Genomic DNA, 23,192 nt, shown 5'->3' on the forward strand with positions numbered 1-23,192 from the left:
CCATAAATCTTTTATTAGGCTTTCCTCTTTTCCTCTTGCCTGGCAGCTCTATTGTTAACATCCTTCTCCCAATATACCCAGCATCTCTCCTCTGCACATGTCCAAACCAATGCAATCTCACCTCTCTGACTTTGTCTCCCAACCTTCCAACCTGAGCCAACCGTCTAATGTACTTGTTTTTAATCTTGTCCATCCTTGTCACACCCAGTGCAAATCTTAACATCTCTAACTCTGCCACCTCCAGCTCTGTCTCCTTCTTTCTGTTCAGTGCCACCATCTCCAACCCATATAACATAGGAGGTCTCACTACTGTCCTGTAGACCTTGCCTTTCTCTCTTGCTAATACCCGCCTGTCTCAAATCACTCCTTACACTCTTCTTCACCCATTCCACCCTGCCTGCAGTCTTTTTCACCTCTCTTCCACAATCCCTGTTACTCTGAATTATTGATCCCAAATATTTAAACTCATCCACCTTTGCCAACTCTACTCCCTGCATCCTCATTATTCCTCTGACCACCTCCTCATTCGCACACATGTATTCTGTCTTTCTCATAATGATCTTAATTCCTCTCCTCTCTAGAGCAAACCTCCAACTCTCCAGGGTCTCCTCGACCTGCTCCTTTCTCTCGCTACAGATCACAATGTCCTCAGCAAACATCATAGTCCACGGGGACTCCTGTCTAATCTCGTCTGTCAATCAGTCCATCACCATTGCAAATAAGAAAGGGCTCAGAGCCGATCCCTGATGTAATCCCACCTTCATGTTGAATGCATCCGTCACTGCTACTGCAGTTCTCACTGCAGTCACACTTCCCTTGTACATATCCTGTACAACTCTTACATACTTTCCTGCCACTCCTGACTTCCTCATACAATACCACAGCTTCTAGGCACCCTGTCATATACTTTCTCCAGGTCCACAAAGAAACAATGCAACTCCTTCTGGACTTCTCTATGCTTCTCCATCAACACCCTCCGAGCAAGCATTGCATCTGTGGTGCTCTTTCCTGGCATGAAACCATATTGCTGTTCACTAATCATCGCCTCCCTTCTTAGCCTAGCTTCCACTACTCTTTCCCAGAACTTTGTGCTGTGGCTCATCAATTTTATCCTCCTGTAGTTACTACAGTCCTGCACACCCCCCTTATTCTTGAATATCGGTACCAGTACACTTCTTCTCCACTCCTCAGGAATGGAATCTCTTTCCAAGATTCCATTAATCAATCTGGTTAAAAACTCCACTGCCATCTCCCCTAAACACATCCATGCTTCCACAGGTTTATCATAAGGACCAACAGCATTTCCATTTTTCATCCTTTTCAGAGCTGCCCTTACTTCCTCCTTGCTAATCCATTGCATCTCCTAATTTACTATCTCCACATCATCCAACCTTCTCTCTCTCTCTCTCTCTTTCTTTTCATTCATCAGCCACTCAAAATACTCTTTCCATCTGGTCAACATACCCTCCTCACTTGTAAGTATGTTTACATCTTTATCCTTTATCACCCTAACCTGCTGCACATCTTTCACATCTTGTCTAGCCAATCGGTACAGATCCTTTTCTCGCTTCTTAGTATCCAGCCTCTTGTACAACTCATTATACGCCTTTTCTTTAGCCTTCACCTTCTATCTCTTCACCTTGCACCTTATCTCCTTGTACTCTTGTCTACTTTCTGCATCTCTCTGACTTTCCCACTTCATCTTTGCCATCCTCTTCCTCTGTATACTCTCCTGTACTTCCCCATTCCACCACCAGGTTTCCTTTTTCTCCTTCCTCTGTCCAGATGTCACGCCAAGCACCCTTCTTGCTGTCACTCTTACTACTTCTGTTATAGTTGCCCAGCTGTCAGGCAACTCTTCACTGCCACCCAGTGATAATCTTATCTCCTCCCTAAACTCAACCTTGCAGTCTTTCTCTTTCAGCTTCCACCATTTGATCCTTTGCTGTGCCCTCCCTCTCCTCCTCCTCTTCTTTTTGATCTCCAACGTCATTCTTTCCCCTGCCACCACTTTGCAGTCTACAATCTCCTTCAGATTGACCCTTCTGCATAGGATATAATCTACCTGTGTGCATCTTACTCCACTCTTGTACTCTATGTTCCTCCCTCTTCTTAAAATACGTATTCACCACAGCCATGCCCATCCTTTTTGCCAAATCCGGTTTCCTCTGACCTTCCTTAATTCTTCTCCTTGACACCATACCTACCCATCACCTCTTCATCTCCTCTGTTCCCTTCACCAACATGCCCATTGAAATATGCTCCAATCACCTCTTTCTGTCTCTTGGGTACACTGTCCATCACTTCATCCAACTCACTCCAGAAATCTTCTTTCTCATCCATCGAACACCCAACTTGTGGGGAATATGCACTAACAACATTCATCATGACACCTTCAGTTTCCAACTACATAATCATTATTCTCTCTGACACTCTTTTTCGCCTCCAAAACACTCTTGACATACTGCTCCATTTCTCCTCCCATCCACACCATGATAGAACAATTTGAATCCACCTCTGATCCACCTGGCCTCACTCCCCTTCCATTTAGCCTCTTATGCACACAATATGTCAACCTTCCTTCTCTCCATTATATCAGCTAACTTTCTTCCCTTACCAGCTATACTACCAACATTCAAAGTTCCTACCCTCCGTTCCACTCTCTTTACCTTCCCCCTTTCCTTCTGCTTCTGGACACTTCTCCCCCCTCTTCTTCTCCTTCTTCAGCCAAAAGTAGCCTAATTTCCGCCAGCACCCTGTTGACTAACCGTACTGGTGGTGGTCGTTGTTAACCCGGGCCTCAACCTATCTGGTATGAAAATTTGTATTGTTGTTCGCATATTGATCTGGCAATATTTTTACATTGAATGCCCTTCCTGACATAACCCTCCCCATTTATCCGGGCTTGGGACCGGCACGAAGAAACCACTGGTTTGTGCATCTCCTGTGGCTTGGTTAAAAGAAGAAGCACGTTTAAGAAACACGTAGTGATTCACGCACACATAGAGCATATAGAAGAGCACATGGAATACACAGCGTTTTAATATGCTGCTTTAATTACAATAGGATTTGAGAAATTAGTAAACCATTTTAAGATAAAGTTTATAATAGTTTATTTTGTCATTAAAGTAAAATATGTGATTAAAGTGGAAATTTCAACCTTTTTTCCACTGTCTGTTTTTGTTTTTTTTTCTTTTCTCTGTACCCTAATACGCTGCCATATAACACTCAGATGGTGGGCTACGACTCACCTTTTCATGGAAACTTTGATATCTGACTACTTCCTTTTTATTTTCGGGCACTATGTGACATTCAGAACTTGAACTTTCGAGTTTCTCCACCACTGTGTCACTCGATGAACTTTCTTTTGTTGTTTATACCACTGTTTAAACCAACAAATAGTATGTTTTTTTTCCTTGTCTCCACTTGGAATTCGCTGAAATTCTTCCCCCCATCCCTCCGTGCTTTTGCCGTTGTCTTTTCACAGAATGCTGAACTTAAGAGGCTACTTTTATTGATTTGCATATTCAGAGAGGCATAACACTGGAAAGAGTCGGGTGGGTTGGCAAGCATGTGCATTATATTTCATGCTGAATGAGATTTATGTGGCGGAAGAATGTGGAAGTTGGTGTACGCACAGATTTATGCATCTGGATTTTTTAGCGTGTACGCACATTTCTGTTTTTGTCCATATGCCATATTTTAGTGTGAATTCTACACACAGTGTTATACATGAGGCCCCTAGTGTGCAACAACTGTGAACACTCATATGAATGCTATCTAAGTGTGTCGATTAGCACTAAAGTGACAACGAAGTGTTGTGCCCTAACTCTTGCAAAGTCTTTTATGATGTGGACACCAGGAGGTGCTCCAGCTCGTCAAAATGAACACCACAGACACAGGGCCCAAGTTAAAATCACCAGTCTTTTTTATTGCATAGAAAACTCTTCCTAAAGTGTTTACCACAGCCACAAGTACAAGAATAGTACAGCACAGGGTTATTCTTCTTTCTTCCTCTGTCTCTCTTGGTCTTTGCCGCCACCGCCTCCTCCTCCTCCAAGCAAGCTTTGTCCATCTTCCACCTGACTTTGTCTCGCCTGTCTGAGGACGGCATGTCCACTTATATTGACCAACCTGGAAGTGCTCCTGTTCTTCTGCCCATGTGGTCTGTAAACACTTCCGGGTAATGTGAAAACCCAATGACATACAGCTCCTCAGGCTTTGCTACGCCCACTGTGCCATTCGGAGTCGCCATTGTCTTCGGTTCCATAGCTTGCTTCCTGATGGGTCTCCTGTACTTGTACTTCTTAGAGGAAGAATATCTGGACACACTATGCAAAGTCTTGAGACCTTTTGATCCCGTCCCTGGCATGCACCTCTTTCACGATACCATTATCCAAAGCTCCTTTCTCCTGATAAGTGCTGTTACTCCCTGTTTTGGCTCTAACGCTGATGATGTCGAGCACCTGGCTCTTCAATATGTTGTCAGTCTGTCTGTTCTTTTTATTCCCCATCTTGGACTGGCAAATGTTTTCTGATGGGGTCACTTGTGCTGCACCGCTGTCATGTTAGAAATTTATTAATACAGGTTCCTAGCAGCAGACATCCAGAATCTTGACGACTATGCCACTTGTGAACACCTGGGGATGTTCCAGTGCCCCAAACCCAACACAGCAGACAGTGTGCCCAAGTTAAAAGCACCAAAGAGTTTTTTTATTGCATGGGAAAATCTTCCCAAAATTTTCCCCACCTCCACAACCAGCAAGTCCCCTTATATTGTCCAACCCAGAAGTGCTTTTGCTCTTCTGCCCATGTAGTCTGTAAGCACTTCCAGATACGGCGGAAACCCCTTGCTATATGTCTCCTCCTTCTTTGCAGCACCTCGTGGCAGCACCCAACAGTACCCAACGGGGCTGAGGTAAAGAACTCCAAGTCCCATGATACCCTATGGGAATCCGGGACACTGCTGCACACAGGGGAGCTGTTTTCTAGAATTCTGAAAGGGGGCAGTGTCCTAAAGAAGCTGTCATACCCCATTCTTCTGTCTGTTGGGTGTCCCAGCTGGGTTGGGCTGCCAGCCATCCCTTGAATTAATTAATGATCCCTGAACTGCCATTGCTGAATTTTTAGTCTAATTGTATCTTTTATGTGCCACAGAAGATAGTGGGTTATGGGAACACCTGTATTTTTTTCAGGGCTTGTGTACTTCACTTTCTTTAATAGCAGTTATTTTACTTACATGCAGGTTTAAATTAGCTGCTTCAAAATTTGATAGTTTGATACAAGAAATGTAAAAAAGAATAATTTCTTCATAGACTCTGAAAAAAAAAAAACAAGGCAGTATACAAATTATAACAGCATTTAACAAAATGTATCTCAACCACATACATGACATGAGTTTGTTTTGCCCGAGTGTCAAGGTAGATACTTGTTCAGCTTAATATTAACATGCCACCTATATTTTACCACCCCGTGATTATAACCCTGACTGCTATTATAACCCTGTTCAGCAGTTTTTTCCTATAAATAAAAAAAAGTGATCTTCAGATACAATCATTGTGGATCTTATTTAACACTGGTGTCGTGGCAGGGCTACTACAGGTGATGCAATTAATACTAGAATCCCTGAAGCCTATGAAAAAACTCATAATCCCAGGCCACCTTTGCACCTCTACATCAACATCTTTTGTTTTGCAAATGTGTCAAGGAGCACAGGCAGAGGGCAGCCTGCTATCCTATCCCTCCACCAATGCAGCTTTTGTCATACATAAAGTTCCCCCAGCTCAAGTCTGTTTATCTGGGATTTAGGTGCCTTGAATTGCATAGTGTAAATAATATATCATTATTTGGAACATATACATTTCATGTGTGTTCCGTGTTTACAATGATTTGCGTAAATGTAGGATGACAGGAAATACGAGGCAAGAAATGTTGAACACATAGCTAGAACAGAAACTTTTTTTTCATATTCTACTTATAATTGGCAAAAAATACTGACATGAAGTGTATAATGTGTGAAGACTTAAGTCCAACTATTAAATAATCACTGTTACAAAAGACATAGACATAACAAAACAAGTGGACTTTTTTTCAAGAATTTAACCAAAGTAAAAGAAATTGGGATAGGATACGACACACACACCCACAAATGTCTGCTTGGCTGGTGTAGAAGTTAGAACTGCTATCTCCACGTTGAGAGGTTTCATGCATTGAACTGTTTTGAGTAGCAAACGAAAAATACAAACATATTTGATTCATGTTAGTCTGTAACAGCTGGTGTATATTTATGGTATTTGTAAAAGTTGGTGTTTTGTTTCATTATTCACTTTTATTCTCTCAGTCACATTCACGCTTCCCCCGATCTCACACTTAGTTTTCAAATAAAGACAAGCTATAACAGAGGTGAACTCAGATGATGATGATGAGGGTTCTACAGTGGGGAAAGAGAACAGAAGCCCTCCCTGCAAGAAGATTCACTCACACATAAGAACAACACCGCTGCACCAGGCGTAAAGGTAAAAGATGGCCCTGTTTGAATGCAATAAGAGGTCGGGCATCATCCTGCCAGTGAATCTGCCACACACGTGTCATTCAGCAAAACAGCAAGGCTTACAGAGCATGCGAAGTTATTGTGCAAAGTCCTGTTTATTGTTTTGTGATGGTCTTTATATAAAAAACATTTATATGTTACTTATATAGATGCCATATCAAATGTTGTTTACCTTGATTTATTTACATATCTCCGTACAGCGTAAAGTCATAAGGAGACTGCAGAGTTTCCTGTGTTTGATCGACACGGGCATGCTGACTCCTTATTCAGGAAAAGATTCCAGTTGTCCAACGGGAGAAAACATTCCGAGACTAAGGTGATAAAGCTTATGGAGCTGTTTCTGGACAAAGGCAGAACCATAACAGTTCTGTAAACAGCGACAGGAGCTTCCAACTGCAGCTAAAGTCACTTCAGTACACAGGTACTTTGTCAGCATGCCTGTGTTGATCAAAGGTCGCCCGGGATTGCCAGTTTTTTCATAGGCTTCAGGTATTCTTGTGTTAAAAGTATGCACGTTTGATTTCTCTCATGGTTCATTGCTCCATCTTGTGGATGGAAAATATGTTGCAATACAAGCAAGGAGAAGAGAATCCAAAGTAGTTGGAAGTTGTTAGGCTTTACCTTGCGCTGTAAGTAATCAGTATAAATGTATTAATATTCAAAGAAGAAATAACAGGCAAATTTACTTTAAAGGAAATATGTATTATTGGTGAGCTTATATTTGTAAAAGCAAATGTAGAGTAATACAAATGCTGCTGCTGTTAAATGATATTATTTGCATATTTGTGAATTATACATTTACTGCAGGAAATCTTATGTGCTTTTTTCATGTACAGTAAAATAGAATGTTTGTCATGTCCTACAACAAATTTTTAGACCAGGGTGAGGTGTAAAGGAAGGACATGCATTAATGATTTATGTGAATGTGGCATGTTTCATTCTTAGAAAGCCAAACCTGCAGAGATAAGAAACTATACATCCCAAGACTAATTACAGAAAATGTAAGCAAATTGTCTAGTCAAGTTAGGAATTTAAAGCAGTCATTAGACTGATTAGTGAATATAAAACTGTGTCAAACTGAAAAGTTGCAGCCACAGTGGCAATTTCTTGATCTGGACTGGTCAACCCAAGCTCCATTAACTTTCCTTGGCCATGTTATCTTCATTTGCTTGGTAGTTCGAGACATAGAAGTTACATATTAAATATTTAGTGGTTATTTGACTATGTATGGTGCCGTAAAAATATAACTAAGGGCAAATTCTGGGATTCTAAGTAGAGTGAACAAAATGTCAAGTTGAGGTAGTTTGCTCCGACATGGTTTTATAAATAACTGATATCTCAAGTATGTGCTGTGGAATGTGTGTGTCGGACTTGCTAGTTAAAAGCAAACTAGATTCCTATGTTAAGACTCTTTAAAAGCAGCATAAATGCAACTAGTTCAATAATAAACATTTATTGTCTGTTAAGGCAAATATAATCTGAGCATAAATTAGAGTTGTTTTCACTTTTGTAAATACTTGTGTTGAACATTATACTTTCTTACACACAAACGAGTACAGGAAAAATATAGGACAGAGACTTTAATATATTTTAGCCTCAAAATCAGAAATAGTATTTTACAATTCATTGTTTATTTTATGGACAACCACACTGGTAATGCTGCAGGCTCTTTATGATATGAAGTGACATGTTTGTTTTACTGAAACTCAGAATGCATTGTACTCTACAGTTGGCTTTTTAGCACAGAGACCATCAAGGAGGATGTTACAGGTATCAGTCCTGTAAAATACGATGATGCTTGTACAAAAAAATGCTCAGCATGGTGTTCTGAAACTAACTGTATTACTATGTAAACACAAACACCAGGTACCATTTCTAAAATATTTTCTTATTAAGAATTTAATCTCCCCTGGATTCTACTTTAAGCCATACTACTTAGTAAACTTGTTTCATGTAGTGACACATACGTTTTAAAAAAATACTTCCTAACATTTGTAGAAAATGTATACACATTTAATATCACCTTTTAATATGCTAAAGATGAAAAAGTTCTCTGCAACATAACCTTTTTTTCAACATTTAAATCAGTTCTGCACAGTGTACTGTGAATGCATGCCTCCTTTAATTTGATAATTAGCTTCATGCGTAGTTTCATGTGAAGAGTCTAAGTAAATAATAATGTTTACTCTGTTGAAATTAAATGCTTTTGTTGTTTATTCTTAAACCTTGTACTTATTAGTGAAACATTCTATACTATGTTTAAACCGTTGTTGCCTGTCCAATAACCCATTTGTACTGTATAGCTGGATTTCTTTTGGGCCTTTTAAAATAATTTGGTGCAATTGCATAACTCCGTAAAAATGTCTTCATTTATTAATTAACACATGAACATTTTTAGTTATCTGATTTGAGGCCATATGTTCTATAGACTTGGGAAGAAATGTTCTACTCTGTCAATGTTTGTTTTACCAGATGGTGCCTTGCTGGCTCATATGCTCAGAATATTGGCTAAATAAACCCATAAGATAGTAACGTAACTATTCTAATGGATGATGAGTCCAACCCTATCCTGCAAGAACCTCTTCTGTATCACAGTCAGGGATGTCGTACTGAGTCAAGAAGAATGGTATTTAAGACATTAAGGTTTAAGTGTTGTATTTTTTCCCCCCCCAAGTCAAAGTTAGTTCTTCATGATCATGGTATATATTAATGTTTCATGTGCTCTAAAGTGTAGCATAAAAAAAAAACATAACTAGCCCTTGTGCTTTTAAAATGGAGTTGAAGGGTACCAGGGTGCAAATGTGAAAACAAAAGTACAGTAGAACCTCGGTTTGCAAGCATAATTCGTTTCGGAAACATGCTCGCAATCCAAAGCACTCGTATATCAAAGTGAATTTCCCCATAAGAAATAATGGAAACTCAGATGATTCGTTCCACAACCCAGAACTATTCATTTAAAAATGATTAATACAAAATATAAAATAAATTAACCTGCACTTTACCTTTGAAAAGAATCATGGCTGGTGTGAGTGAGTTTCTAAATTCCTGTGGGATTCCACCCAACGGGACGACATGCGGAAGAAAGTCCCAAAGCAATCGCAGTTTCCCAGCGCTGTAGCCGTTCGCTGTAAAAAGCGAATCCAGAAAGATCGCGGACATGCTAGAAGCGCCTGCCGTCAGTGGGTGATACAAGGAACATTATAAATGCGCAGGGCACAGTACTAGTTGGCCACGACCCTGCCTGACTGCTGTGTCTGTGTATAGGAGAGTGGCAGATCCTACTACAATAAATAACTGCGCTGTTGCTGTTTCCAGCTGAATAAAGCTAGTGGTGCAAGACGGAGACTTGCACGTCACAGCACACACATGCGCGCATGTGCTCACACACACACAGTCGCAATGCTGTAGTAAACAGTATACGCTCGTACGGATGTTGACTATATGAGTGAGGCAAGCTGACTCAGATGGAGAATAGGAGACGATTGCCCACCACAATCTCGCAGCAAGAGAGAGAAGAACCATCAGCCTAGTTGTGATCACATGACGCTCAGCAGACAAAGCATATACATACTACTCGTATTGCAAGACGTTGCTCGTTTATCAAGTCAAAATTTATTAAAAATTTTAGCTTGTCTTGCAAAACACTCATAAACAAAGTTACTTGCAAACCGAAGTTCCACTGTATTACATTTGCTGAATAAGTCCATTCATCAAGTTTTGGTGGTTGTTGAGTACTGATCTGTGTCTTGTTGTTGCAGATATATTGCCGAAAAGCGTATCCATGTCATTTTAGAATAGAACGAAGAATTTTTTTTTTTTGTGGGATTCAGCCATTTTAACACTAGAATCCTTGATGCGTACTAAAGATGTCATAATGCTGGGCCACCTTAAATTCCTGCACACCTCTCCATTAGCGTCTCTATTTTGCAAATGTGTCAATCGGCACAAGCAGCAAGCAGCCTGCTATCCCATCCCCCACAGACACAGTTGAAATTCTCCCAGCTCAAGTCTCTTTATTTGGGTGTGAAGTGCCTGAATTGTATAGGGTAAATAATATATCATTATTTAGAATACATATATATTCTGTGTCTAGAAAGATCTGGATAAACGTAGGATGTCAGGAAATGCGAGGCAAGAAGTGTTGAACATATAACTAAAACAGAAACGTTTTTCATGTTATAATAATGACAAAGTGCTTACGTGACGTGTATAATGTGTGAAGACTGAAGTCCAAACATCAAATAAACGCTTTCAAAAATGGTATAACAAAACAAGTGCACCTTTATTTAAAAACTAGCAAATACCCGTGCTTCGCAGCGGAGAAGTAGTGTGTTAAAGAAGTAATGAAAAAGAAAAGGAAACATTTTGAAAATAACAGAAATGATCAGGCATCAACCACAGCACCAAATATAGTCATCGCTGCTTTTGTGAAAAGAATGGGGATAACTCGGAGAGGGAGAGGCAAGTTCACTGTACCACGTGAACGTGACTGAGAAAATAAGTCTGAATAAAAAAAAAAGTAAAACCTTTACAAGTAGGAAAAACTTATGAGTGTTAGACTCGAGTCAAATGTATGTCTTTATTTTATAATAGTAATAATAACAGCTCACTACTCAAAATGAAAAGTGTGGGGAAGACCCGTGATCGTATCTGCAACCTTTAACCCATTTATGCAATTGATAAATGGGCTTTGGTTTTTACATATTGACAGCATCATGTAAACTGAATGATTTCTTTTTCTTTGGTTATATTATTGAATAATAGCACACTTGTTTTTGTTATATCTTTTGTGAAGTATTTGATATTTGAACTGCAGTCTTCACATTGTCAAGCTTGGGTCACAAAATTACACAGGAGAGTACTGAAGGTTTTCCAAGGAGTAGAAACTTTATTGCTGTTCAGATAGAAACAAACATAAGTCTCTTTCAGAGGCGATTTGACCTCGCTAGGAAGAGCTGTCAAACCTGACGCATTGGCTACAATTCCTGCACAAAAGAACACAAAGTTTCTTCATCAAGGGGGTACAGCGGGCCGGAAGCAACGGCTGGAGCAGAAGGAGTCTGGGGGATGAGAGACAGGAGAGTGAGAACAAAGGATGACCATGGCTCGGTCTTTTAAATGTGCGAAGACCCACGAGAGGAGTGTGTCGCGTGGCAAGTCGGCATGTCTGCTGCTCATCCTGAAAAGAGGAGCTGAAGGGTGTGTTTATTTCATTTTGAAACACTGTTTTTAAGAGGGGTTTCTGAAGGGTGGTTGACTCCCTTCGCAGCAGCGGTCACAACATATTATATTACTAGACATTAAGCCTGTTACAATAACGGGCGCTAGAACAGTAGTGTATAAACATTTGTATGAACAGTCTATATTAAATGGCAAGGGACCTTGTATGTAGCTGTGATATACGTCACTGTATTGTCTGCCTAATTTTCTCTCTCAGTAATACTGGTTTGTATTTCCGTAAAATGCCTGTAATTTTGTATGACAGTAATGCAGTGGAACCTCGGCTCACGACCATAATTCTTTCCAAAACTCTGGTTCTAACCCGATTTGGTCGTGAACCGAAGTAATTTCCCCCATAGGATTGTATGTAAATACAATTAATCCATTCCAGACCGAATGAACTGTATGTAAATATATTTTTTTTTACGTTTTTAAGCACAAATATAGTTAATGATACCACTGAATGCACAGCGTAATAGTAAACTAAATGTAAAAACATTGAATAACACTAAGAAAACCTTGAACAACTGAGAAAACTAAGACTGGAAGAGTTCGCGCTATAGCATTACGACCCGCTCGCTAAAAACACTTTTTTTTTTTTTTTATGTGTTTTAAGCACAGGGGAAAAAAATCAACATTTGAAAATTTAATAAACAACCAAGAAAAGTAACATTGCAACAATGCACGCGCGCGCCTGTGTGTGTGTGTGTGTCCCAGCGCCTGTGTGTGTGTGTGTCCCGCGCGCGCCTGTGTGTGTGTCCCACGCGCCTGCCTGTGTGTGTGTGTGCCTCACGTGTGCGTGCGTCTGTCGTGCGTGTCTGTCTCTCATGCGCCTGTGTGTTTGTCTGCACAGGGAATGCACAGGAAGAGACTGAACACATGCCATGTGACCCCGTGCATGCGCACTTCACCAGAAGAAACACACACACGGACACCTGGACGCACACAGGCGTTTTATTAAAGAGGATTTCATATCCACATTTTATCAATTTTTACTATAACATGAAAAAAGTTTGTTTTAGTTATGTGTCCAGCATTTCTTGCCTTGCATTTCCTGTCATCTTACATTTATTCACATCGTTGTAGACCCGGAACACATGAATGAAATTTTTTTTACTCTATACAACTCCAGGCAACTCACACCCCAATAAAGAGACTTGAGCTGAGAGAATTTCAGGTGCGTCGGTGGGGGTTGGGATAGCAGGCTGCTTGCTTCAGCTCGTGCTGATTGACACATTTGCAAAACAAAGACGCTGATGAAGAGGTGTGAAGGAATTTGTGGTTGGCCCTGCTTTATCACTTTTTTCTTAGGCTTTAGGGATTCTAGTGTTAAAAGGAGACTGGCTGTGTGCTTCACCTCGCTACTCCATGACTAGTCTTCCTCCGAGGCAACCTTTCAGCTCTAGCAAGTGTGATTTATTCCAATGTATGTTATTCCATGAATTTTTGGTGTTATGTATATTATTGAATGTAAATATCCACACTATGCCTCAGACACTTACAGTAGTATTTTCTATTTTATACTCAGAGATGCTGTGTAGATTTCAAAGAGGTATTGCTGAAAAATTTGGTAATTCTGACAAACTTCATTTAAACAATAAATGAAATGGATAATATGGTTGAACAGTCTCATTGATGGAGAAGACCTTGTGTGAATCCTGACCCATTTACTGTACATTGGGTCCACATGTTTTGGGTTTCCAGGTGCTGTACTTTTCCTCGGATATACTAAAATGCTACTTATTAGGTTAATTGGTAAATCAGGCCCATTATAAGTGAGAGTGTACCCTGTTATGTACTGGTGTCATTCATATCTTGTACCTGATGTTGGACTTTCGTAGAAATGCAGACAAAGCGTAGAAACTGAACCATAGTGAGCATCTCTCTTGTACTCTAAGAAAAAGAGTACTATTTATTCATGGTATTTTCGTGTAACAGCATTGCATACTGTGATTAGGACCACAAATGAATAGTTCTGACTTAAGATTCGATATATATATATATATATATATATATATATATATATATATATATATATATATATATATATATATATATATATAGCGGAGACGGGCCCAGACACAGACAGGCGGACACGTTCATGTCACCCACAAACACGTTTATTTACAATGTTATTTACAGTTCAGTGCCACACAAACCCCCAAAGTCTTGGCCACAATGCCTTACTTCCTTCTTCAGGCCCTTTTTATCTGCACCCGGATGAGCTCCAGGTGCTTCCCGGCAATCTCCCGCTGACATGCCCCAGTGTGGCGTAAGTGCCAGCTGTTCTCCTGGAAGCTCTCCGGGTGTCCCTGCTTCTCTTCCCCCCCAGCACTTCCTGGTGTGGCGGAAGTACTGGGGTCCAGGGTTCCCAAGGCACTGGGGCACCCCCTGGTGGTGACCATGGGCCCCTACAGGGTTGGGCTTCCATGTCCTCAACCCGTTGCTCCCAAAGCAACCAGGGTGGTAGCCCCCACATGATCCAAGTCGGGCGCACGCCCTCTGCCGGTCCTTTAAGGCGTCCCTGGCCGGGTCGTCGCCCCTGGCACCTCTGACAATATATATAAAGAACAAATGTGATTTAATAAAACACAATCCGATCATAAAAAAAACCCACGGCAGCACTATCCATAAAACAGACACCTAATGTGTATAATGATGGTATACTGCACTTTTCCAGATGGTGCATGCTCTGGCTGGTGTCCGTTATCTATACTAATAAAAGGCAAAGCCCTCACTCACTCACTGACTGACTCATCACTAATTCTCCAACTTCCCGTGTAGGTAGAAGGCTGAAATTTGGCAGGCTTATTCCTTACAGCTTACTTACAAAAGTTGGGCAGGTTTCATTTCGAAATTCTACGCATAAGGGTCATAACTGGAAGCTATTTTTCCCCATATAATGTAATGGAGTCTTGAGTTGGAGATGGCCGCGGGGGCGGAGTTTCGTGTGACATCATCACGCCTCCTACGTAAGTACGTAGAGCACAAGGAAGAACTCCAAACAGCGATCAGCACAAAACGCCATTTCACAATTGAGAAGGCAGAAAAACATTATGAAGCAAATGATGCATACAAGCATATTCATAAGTACAGCTACTGCGGAAACAAAGCACGGCGTGAACCGTAAGTTTATATTAAATTAAGTTCATAGGCTACCACTAGCGTTTGTAATTTAGTGCCTGCCCATATAAGGCCGCCCATCAGCGCAATCCAATACAAACACTGCCGGTAAATATTCACGTGTGAAGGACTGTGCTTATGCAGAGGAAGATGAGATGGTCAGGGTGGTGTTTGGCACAAACTCATTGAAACTGCGAGAGAAAGTTTTAAGTGCCGGGTCTTAGCTGACATTACACGAGATGGCACCAGTACAGCTGGGAACCTTCGATGCAAGAACACCAAGCGGCTCACGTGAACTGACGCAGTGCACAGACAAAAGCAACAGTTCCAAAGAGTGCTGAACAAAACCGAATTACACAATTGAGAAGGCAGCAAAAAATATGAAGCGCCTTATACATAGAATCATATTCATAAGTGCAGCTACTGCGAAACAAAGCACACGGTGGAAAAAGTGAATGTCCTGCTAAAGGAAGACAGTGTAAAAAAACCCGTGCATGCAGTTTGTCACATCACAGATAAAAAGGAAGACGAGCTGTTTATTGATGCAGTAAGGAACTAATCGATGAATGAAACCTCTTATCTTTACAACGATTGACAAACACGGAATGTAACTTGAACACATCCTACAAATACGAGCCTGATTGAAAGAAATAATGATAATCAAATCCTTGATGACAGCAACATTCAATAACACTCACAAAACAATTACTGTATATTGACAATCATGTTACGTTATTTTTAAAATGTTCCCTTTTCTTTTCATAACTTCTACTTCTCCACTGCGATACGGGTATATATATAAATGTATATATATACCCGATCTACAATACATACTTTAGCATAGACAAGCCACACGCTGTGGCTCAATTGTAGAGTCTTCGCCTCTAACGCCGACATTCGAGGTTCGATTCCCGAGAGGGGATGTACTGACTATGTATGCGCGCTACCCGATTCATTTTACCTTCGCATCTCCTTGGTTTGGGACGTATGAAAAATATTAGGTTAACGCAGAATCATGTTACGCTATTTTTAAAATTTTCCCTTTCTTAGCACAAGCACAGCTGAGAAGCTTCGATGCATGTACTCCATAACGCGTTAAAAATAACGATTTAATCACACTTTCAATTCCAAGCAAACGGAACTTTTGTCAATGCATGATTTCCTGGTACATCCATTACACTGATGCACACATCACAGCTACAAAAATGTTAGAGTCGGAATAAAGCGCTTCCTACGACTGATCATTTCGACTTCCCGAGAAGCCTTGATAAAAGCATGGTTTTGTGCACACTGAAAAGCAAGCAAAATTAGATGCATTACAGAAAGCGGACTTTGTGGCTCTTACTGGGGATCATTGGACTTCCGTGACCGTTAGTAATTCTAAATACATCTAATTACAAAATGTTCAATGATCACACTGTTTTAGCCTAATGTACAAAATAATTTTGGCTAATGTTACTCAGAGTTTAAAGAGTAAGCTGGTCAAATTACCTTTTATGTTTCTGACTTATTTTTTAAGAAGAAAACTGCACTTTATGGTGAAATTTTGGTTATTATTATTTAAAGACAATACTATTCTGAAAATGTACTTAAAGTACTTAAACTACCACTTTATTTTTAAGTCTGCCCAATTTTAACCAGGGATGATATTTTTGTTTCTGTTTTGAATTCAAATGCAGTTTAAAGGCTTTTTTTCAGAAATTAAAACAGCTTCAGTTTACAATATTCATGTCCATGTCTATTATTTGATTCTGTCGCCCACTAAAACCGTTTTAAATAAAAAAAAACATTTGCGATTTGGGGCAAATTTACGTGTGCGATTACATACGATTAATCAAGATTAATTCTTACACAGCCTCTAATTAATTGGATTAATTTTTTTAATCGAGTCCCACCCCTATATATATATATATATATATATATGTAGATTTGTATATATATGTGTATATACAGTATATATGTAGATATGTATATGTTGTATATACAGTATGTATATATATGTGTGTGTATATATACAGTATGTGTATATATATATATATATATATGTTTATATGTATATATATATGTTTATATATGTGTCTGTGTGTGTGTGTGTATATATATATATATATATATATATAGAGAGAGAGAGAGAGAGAGAGAGAGAGAGAGAGAGAGAGAGAGAGAGAGAGAGAGAGAGAGAGAGAGAGAGAGAGAGAGAGAGAGAGAGAGAGAGAGAGAGAGAGAGGCCAGCAACACCCATATCAATGACAAAACAATTACATTAACAATCATCTTACGTTATTTTTAAAATGTTTGCTTTTCTTTTTCATAACTTCTTTAACACACTACTTCTCCGCTGCGAAGCGCGGGTATTCTGCTAGTGTACTATAAAACCAACTATACAACAGCAACGTTTTAGTCAGTAAATGCATGCTCATAGTGTCTGGGTTTGATTTGTACCCTCCACCTCTCTCCCAATGATTAGATAACATCATTGAATAACTAAACCTGTTCCTTCTAGAACATATTACACTGTTAGGCAAACTGAGCGCACTTACTAAAAAGGCTGAAAGCTTATGAATTGGGTAAATATATAAGCATGGAAAATAAGTAATCCAACTGTGGAAGCTTGTTTTTGGAGGCATGGTCACCAAATTATACATTTTCTTGGACATGTACATCCCACTTACTGATGGTAAAAAATAGTATACTTTTGAAAAAGTTATGTAATATCAAATAGACACCTCTGTAACATACTTACATATATACCATGTAACAAGTATCTTACTGATGACATTTTTTTACATAACGTTGTCACAGATTCTGAAGCAAAGTCTGACCATGTAATGATTTCTCAATAATGCACTTTACATACAGAGACAAAAGTTTCTAAAAGCATTGTTGAGTATACAGTTTAATTCATTGATTTGTATTTAGCATTTTTTTAATCTCCAGACTGTTGAGAATCTCATTAATATTAACTGTTAACTATGGGTAAAGTTCTTTTTCTATAATAATAATAAGTGGTATTATGTGTAGCATCCACCTGGATGACGTGTTGGCAGTCATTTTTCCGCCAGTATGCTCACCACACATTAGCTGTTAGGTAGTGAAGTGGTGAGAGAGGGAGAAAGACAATTAGTGACAAGGAATTATTAGGCTAGAATGACTAACTAGACAGTGGTGGGCAAACTAACCTGGATATTGGGATGCACCCTGCTCTTTACAAAGGATGCCCTGGGATTTTTTTATGACCACAGAGTTTTTACAGTATGTCTCATTTGAGAGACAGCGCTATTTTTACGGCAGAGTGTTCCCGTCACTGCACTGGGGCACTGGGATCCACATTCAGAACACAGGGTAAACACCCCCTGCTGACCTCACTAACACCTCTTCCAGCAGCAACCCAGGCTTTTTCTCGATTTGGGTGGGCAATGTTGGTCCTGCAGGGCCACAGTGGCTGCAGTTTTTCATTCCAACCCAACTGCCTAATTAGAAATCAATTCTTGCCAGTCTCAGGCTTTTAATTTTTTGGTTTGTTAGTGTTTATAACTGCAATGTCAGGATCTTATATCATAGATGATATTTACTTTCCAAAGATATTATCCAAATGATCTGTAGCCTAAATCAGATGAGTGATTTTCAGTCTGTCTCATTTTCCTCTTAAGTATTTTATTAAACCAAATAACGCATGATGAATAGGGAACCTTAACAAGCGAGACTACTAAAATGAAGCAGAAAAATGTCACTTGAGCAATAAGTGCTTCATCAGCAATAAATGACTACTCATTAAGAAACTGGGTTGGTACAAAAACAGCCACTGCAGCCCTCCAGGACCGACACTGCCCAACCCTGTCCTTGGTGGTCTCCTATCGAAGTTCTGGATGGGCCTGAACATGCTTAGCTTCAGGTGGGTGACCTGTTCTGAAGTGCATATGGTATTACTGCTTTATATGTTTTATTAGTGCAGTCTTCAAGTTTTTCTTTTTTTTGTACTTTACCTCTTGACTCATACACTGAGAAGGGTTTCTTTTTTTGTAGATATAACTGCCATAATAATAATTATGGCACTACTGCCATGTGGCACAATTCTGTGAGGGTGATCTGGCACGCAGAATCCTCAGGACCTGAGTGGTTGGACCAGACCAAGGGGACGCCCACGTAACCTCTAGTTGCGGGAGTTAGATGGTCATTTCTGGAGGGTGGGACTGGACTGCGTGTCTACTTGGGGGGGTTGCCAACCAGGAATACTGAGTTGTTTTGTTGTGTGGTGGGTGTGGCAACGCTCTGTACCAGTGTATGCTCCTCAACCTAACCTATAGATATGTGCATATTGTCTGGCGGTGGTTTTTGCGCAACACTTTATGCTTTGGTTCAATTATATTGTATGTATCCTGTAATACTGAGTAATGACATTTTAAGTACAGATGAAGTTCCCACTACACTGTCAGCCATTTAGTATTTTAATAGCGAGTATGTCACCTTCATCAGCATGATTCATCACAAAAGTACAGTTGCTGTAGTTGCAGGTTACTTTATTTTATTATGTTTTTTGTTGTAAATTTAAATTTTTTAATGCAAGGGTAAAAATATACCAGATATCAAATTACCCAAGATGTTTTAATACTAGACCAGCTATTACTGAAAATGTAATGATTGATACAAATGTATGCAAACCTCAATAACTAGAAAAATGTCATCTATAAAGTTTTTTCTTTGTTGTAGAATGAATGGAATTTCATCAAACAGTGCCAATTTATACAAATTGCTGACAAATTCAACAGCCTCAAACATTTTTATCTGTAAAATTACAGATGTCAGTGATATTCTGTGATTTTTACAACTCCCAGGGGTTCAGAATATTACAGAGGCAATAGGTAGTTTGTGACCCTCGGTACATAATTTCTAGTTCTGTATTTCCATTATGTTTAAATAATGAATTTAAATTAAATTATTATTGCAACATGTTTATTGTGCTATTTTGGTGCAATAACAAGCAATTTTGCCGTTTTAAATAATAATCTTTTTTTTCTTTCTTCTTCATTAGGTAGCATCTAACCATGGGAGACGTGCAGCTTGTAACTGCTACTCAGATCTCCAAGACTACTTTAACTTTGGGAAGACCATCTCAGAAGAACAGCTCTATTCCAATTGAGCCCCCAGCTTTCATTCTTCCACCCAGAAATATCCGGATTCCTTTAGGTGGGACAGCTAGGCTTGATGGAAAGGTAAAACACTAAATTACTTATGTTTTATGCAGCATAGTTTATTTTTATTTCTTATGTGAATGATAGTCAAGGTACTTTAAATTTGTCTTCTGCAATCTTTGTTACTGTAATGTGTAATATTGGTGTGGTATTTGTGTTTTTACTGTAGTACAAATTCTAGAGAATATATTTTGTTTATTCAACTTGCAAAAACCGCTAGATAATAAATCTTTTGTTTCTGTGATGGACTGTGTCTATGATGAACCACTTAATTTGGTATGTACTCAAATTGACAAATTAAAAAATAATTTTGAAACATTTTTCCAAGGTGACTTACAGTATATAATGAGTATACAGTGCTATATTTTTACAGTTACAACTAGAGCAGAGGTAAGGTTAATACTCACACTCATACAGTGAGTAGGAGGTAGGGATTAAACAAGAAACCTTCTGGTTTCATGCCAAGGCCTTAACCACTACACTCTGCTGCCACCAGAAATTTTGTATGAGCAAGGGAACACTGAATTATTCAGAATGATTCCTCTAAATTGTAGTGTATTGTTTTTTTCCACAAAGTTTTTAGTCCTTCTGATGGTAGATGTATCAATATTTAGATTTTATTTTTTCAGGTGCAGTACAGTATTTTGCTGGAAAGAAATGATCTTATCTGTTTTATAGCATAAGCATTATAACCAACCAGCAAAATACCTGCGCTTTAGTGTGTTGAAGTTATGAAAAAGAAAATGAAACATTTTAAAAATAATGTAATGTAATTATCGTAGGCTTATTTTAGTATTGAGAGTGAATTTGATAATTGTAAAGAGTTTAATTTATGACCGTAAATGTTGTGTATGAGAAATGCACATTTTTAGGATGCAAGGATCTCTTTGTAAATGACGTTTGCAGTTCTGCCCTTGGGCTGTAAAATGACCAAGCTGTCTGCTGAGCTTACTCTTGAGCATGCAACGTACAGTTGGCAATGTGAGAAGCAATCTTGGGTCAAGTCAATGGTGACCTTTTTTAGAGTCTGGCCCTCGCTATATCAAGGCTCGACTTTCAGGCTTCACTCCATCGCGGATTTTAAATGTAAGCATATGTAAATATATATCACGGATTTTTTCGCTGGTTCACGGATTTCTGCGGACAATGAGTCTTTTAATTTATGGTACATGCTTCCTCAGTTTGTTTACCCAGTTGATTTCATACAAGGGACTCTATTGGCGGATGGCTGAGAAGCTACCCAATCAGAGCACGTATTACGTATTAAATAAAACTCCTCAATGATATACGATATGCTTCCCATGCGGTGCTTCTGCACACTTCAAAGCTCTAACAGCCCATATTGATATTTGATTGTTTGCTTTTCTCTGTCTCTCTTACTCTCTCTGACATTCTCTGCTCTTGACAGAGGGGGTGTGAACAGAGGGGCTGTTTGCATAGAGGCTGTTTGCTTAGAAGATACGGACGCTCCTGTAAAAAATGCTAAAAGACTACCTTAAAAGCCTAACAGACCTACTGATTTTGATTGTTTACATTTCTCTCTCTCTCTGACATTCTCTGCTCCTGACGGCACTTCTTTGAAGAGGAAGATATGTTTGCATTCTTTTAATTGTGAGACGGAACTGTCATCTCTGTCTTGTCCTGGAGCACAGTTTAAACTTTTGACTAAAGGGTGTTATTTCCTGCCTAGAGAGCTCTAATAATGTTAAACATATTTAGAAGGTCGTAAACAGGTTTTCTATGCTCTAACTGCAAAAATATTAGATTTATAAATAAAGAATCCTACTTTGTGGAAATTCATTTATCTATCTGGAGCGGATTAACCGCGATAAACGAGGGTTTACTGTATAACTGTGCGGAGAATATTTATAAACAGTGTGGGAGAGTTTCTAAGGGCTTAAAATATATAAAAATAACCATACAAACATATAGGTTCTACTTCGCGGATTTTCACCTATAGCGGGGGGTTCTGGAATGCAACCCCCGCGATCGAGGAGGGATTACTGTACATTTTATTTATATAGCGCCTTTCCCATGCTCAAGGCACTTACAGAATATAAGAAAGAACGGCCGAGTATACAGTATATAGCATTGTACATACCAAATAAATAAGTAAAAAAGATTAAGACAGTAAATTCAGAGAAAGTCTAACAGACAACATAATTGGTGGTCTAGCACACACATACAGGTTACAAATTGGAGGCATTTGAATTGGAATGGGAGGTCAGAGGGTATGAGAGGGATGTGAGGAATAAATATGGTCTCCCCTGAGCCAGTTCCAGTGAAGACTATGGCCTCAATGAGGTTCTTGTGCATAGATTTGATCTGAAGTCTGGTGCTGTTACAAAGTTTTGGTGGCTGTAAGTTTCGTAGTAACGCAATTGGTGTGCCAACCTTCAAAGTAGAGTATGCGAAGGCATGCCCGGAGGATTAATAGTGTAAAGAAACTCTGCCGGCTAGTGCACTGTGTCCTGTAGTTCTACAACAAAGTCGACAGACTTGTATGTTTTTGTTTCGGAAGTTAGTTGGTGAGAATGAAACCGGCAAAAGGAGAGGTCAGTTCTGAAAGTTTCTTACGGCATAATGGTGAGAACCGCCAAAAAAGACGTCATTTTCAAAAGTTCATTACGGGGCACGAAACATACTTAACATTTGTAAATACAGTGTAAAGGATAAGCATGGCAAATTTAGGCTTCCTACATATATTGAAGTCGCAGAAATAGTGAGGCGGGGTTTCCCCTATCTATATACAGTAGACCTCCGTGAAATTGCGGTTCAGAGTTTGCGGCCTCAGTCATTCGTGGAGTTTTTCTTAAAACCTAACTAATAATTGTTAGCGGAAACGGCAAATATCCCCCTCAATTTTTATGGGTTTTTTATAGCAATACTGTACTGTAGAGAGAATAGCAAGCAGCTGTAGAGAAAACCATGACTTGGGATTGTGAAAGTAGCCAACAGAATCTGAAACTGCAACTCCCAGCAGTCCCTGCAGTGGCTCTGATTGGTGGTCTGCTGAGGGTGCTGGGGCAGTTGAGGTCAAAGGATGTCAGCACGGCTTTTAAAATTGGGGCCGGTGACCAAAAGCAAAAAAAAAAAAGTTTTTGTAATTT

General features: G+C 39.4%; 1 protein-coding gene across 2 annotated transcripts in view; it reads left to right on the forward strand.

Annotated features, from left to right (window-relative positions):
- mylka (myosin, light chain kinase a) overlaps nt 1-23,192 on the forward strand; it is a 272,709-nt gene that overhangs the window by 73,664 nt on the left and 175,853 nt on the right. For both annotated transcript variants that reach the window (XM_039757417.1, XM_039757418.1), the window contains one exon: nt 19,923-20,103. In XM_039757417.1, the coding sequence (XP_039613351.1) occupies nt 19,936-20,103 (168 nt within the window). In that variant the 5' untranslated portion in view covers nt 19,923-19,935. The remainder of the gene's footprint in view (nt 1-19,922; nt 20,104-23,192) is intronic.

Source organism: Polypterus senegalus, chromosome 6, assembly GCF_016835505.1.
Source record: "Polypterus senegalus isolate Bchr_013 chromosome 6, ASM1683550v1, whole genome shotgun sequence".
In the NCBI taxonomy this organism is placed as follows: Eukaryota; Metazoa; Chordata; class Cladistia; order Polypteriformes; family Polypteridae; genus Polypterus; species Polypterus senegalus.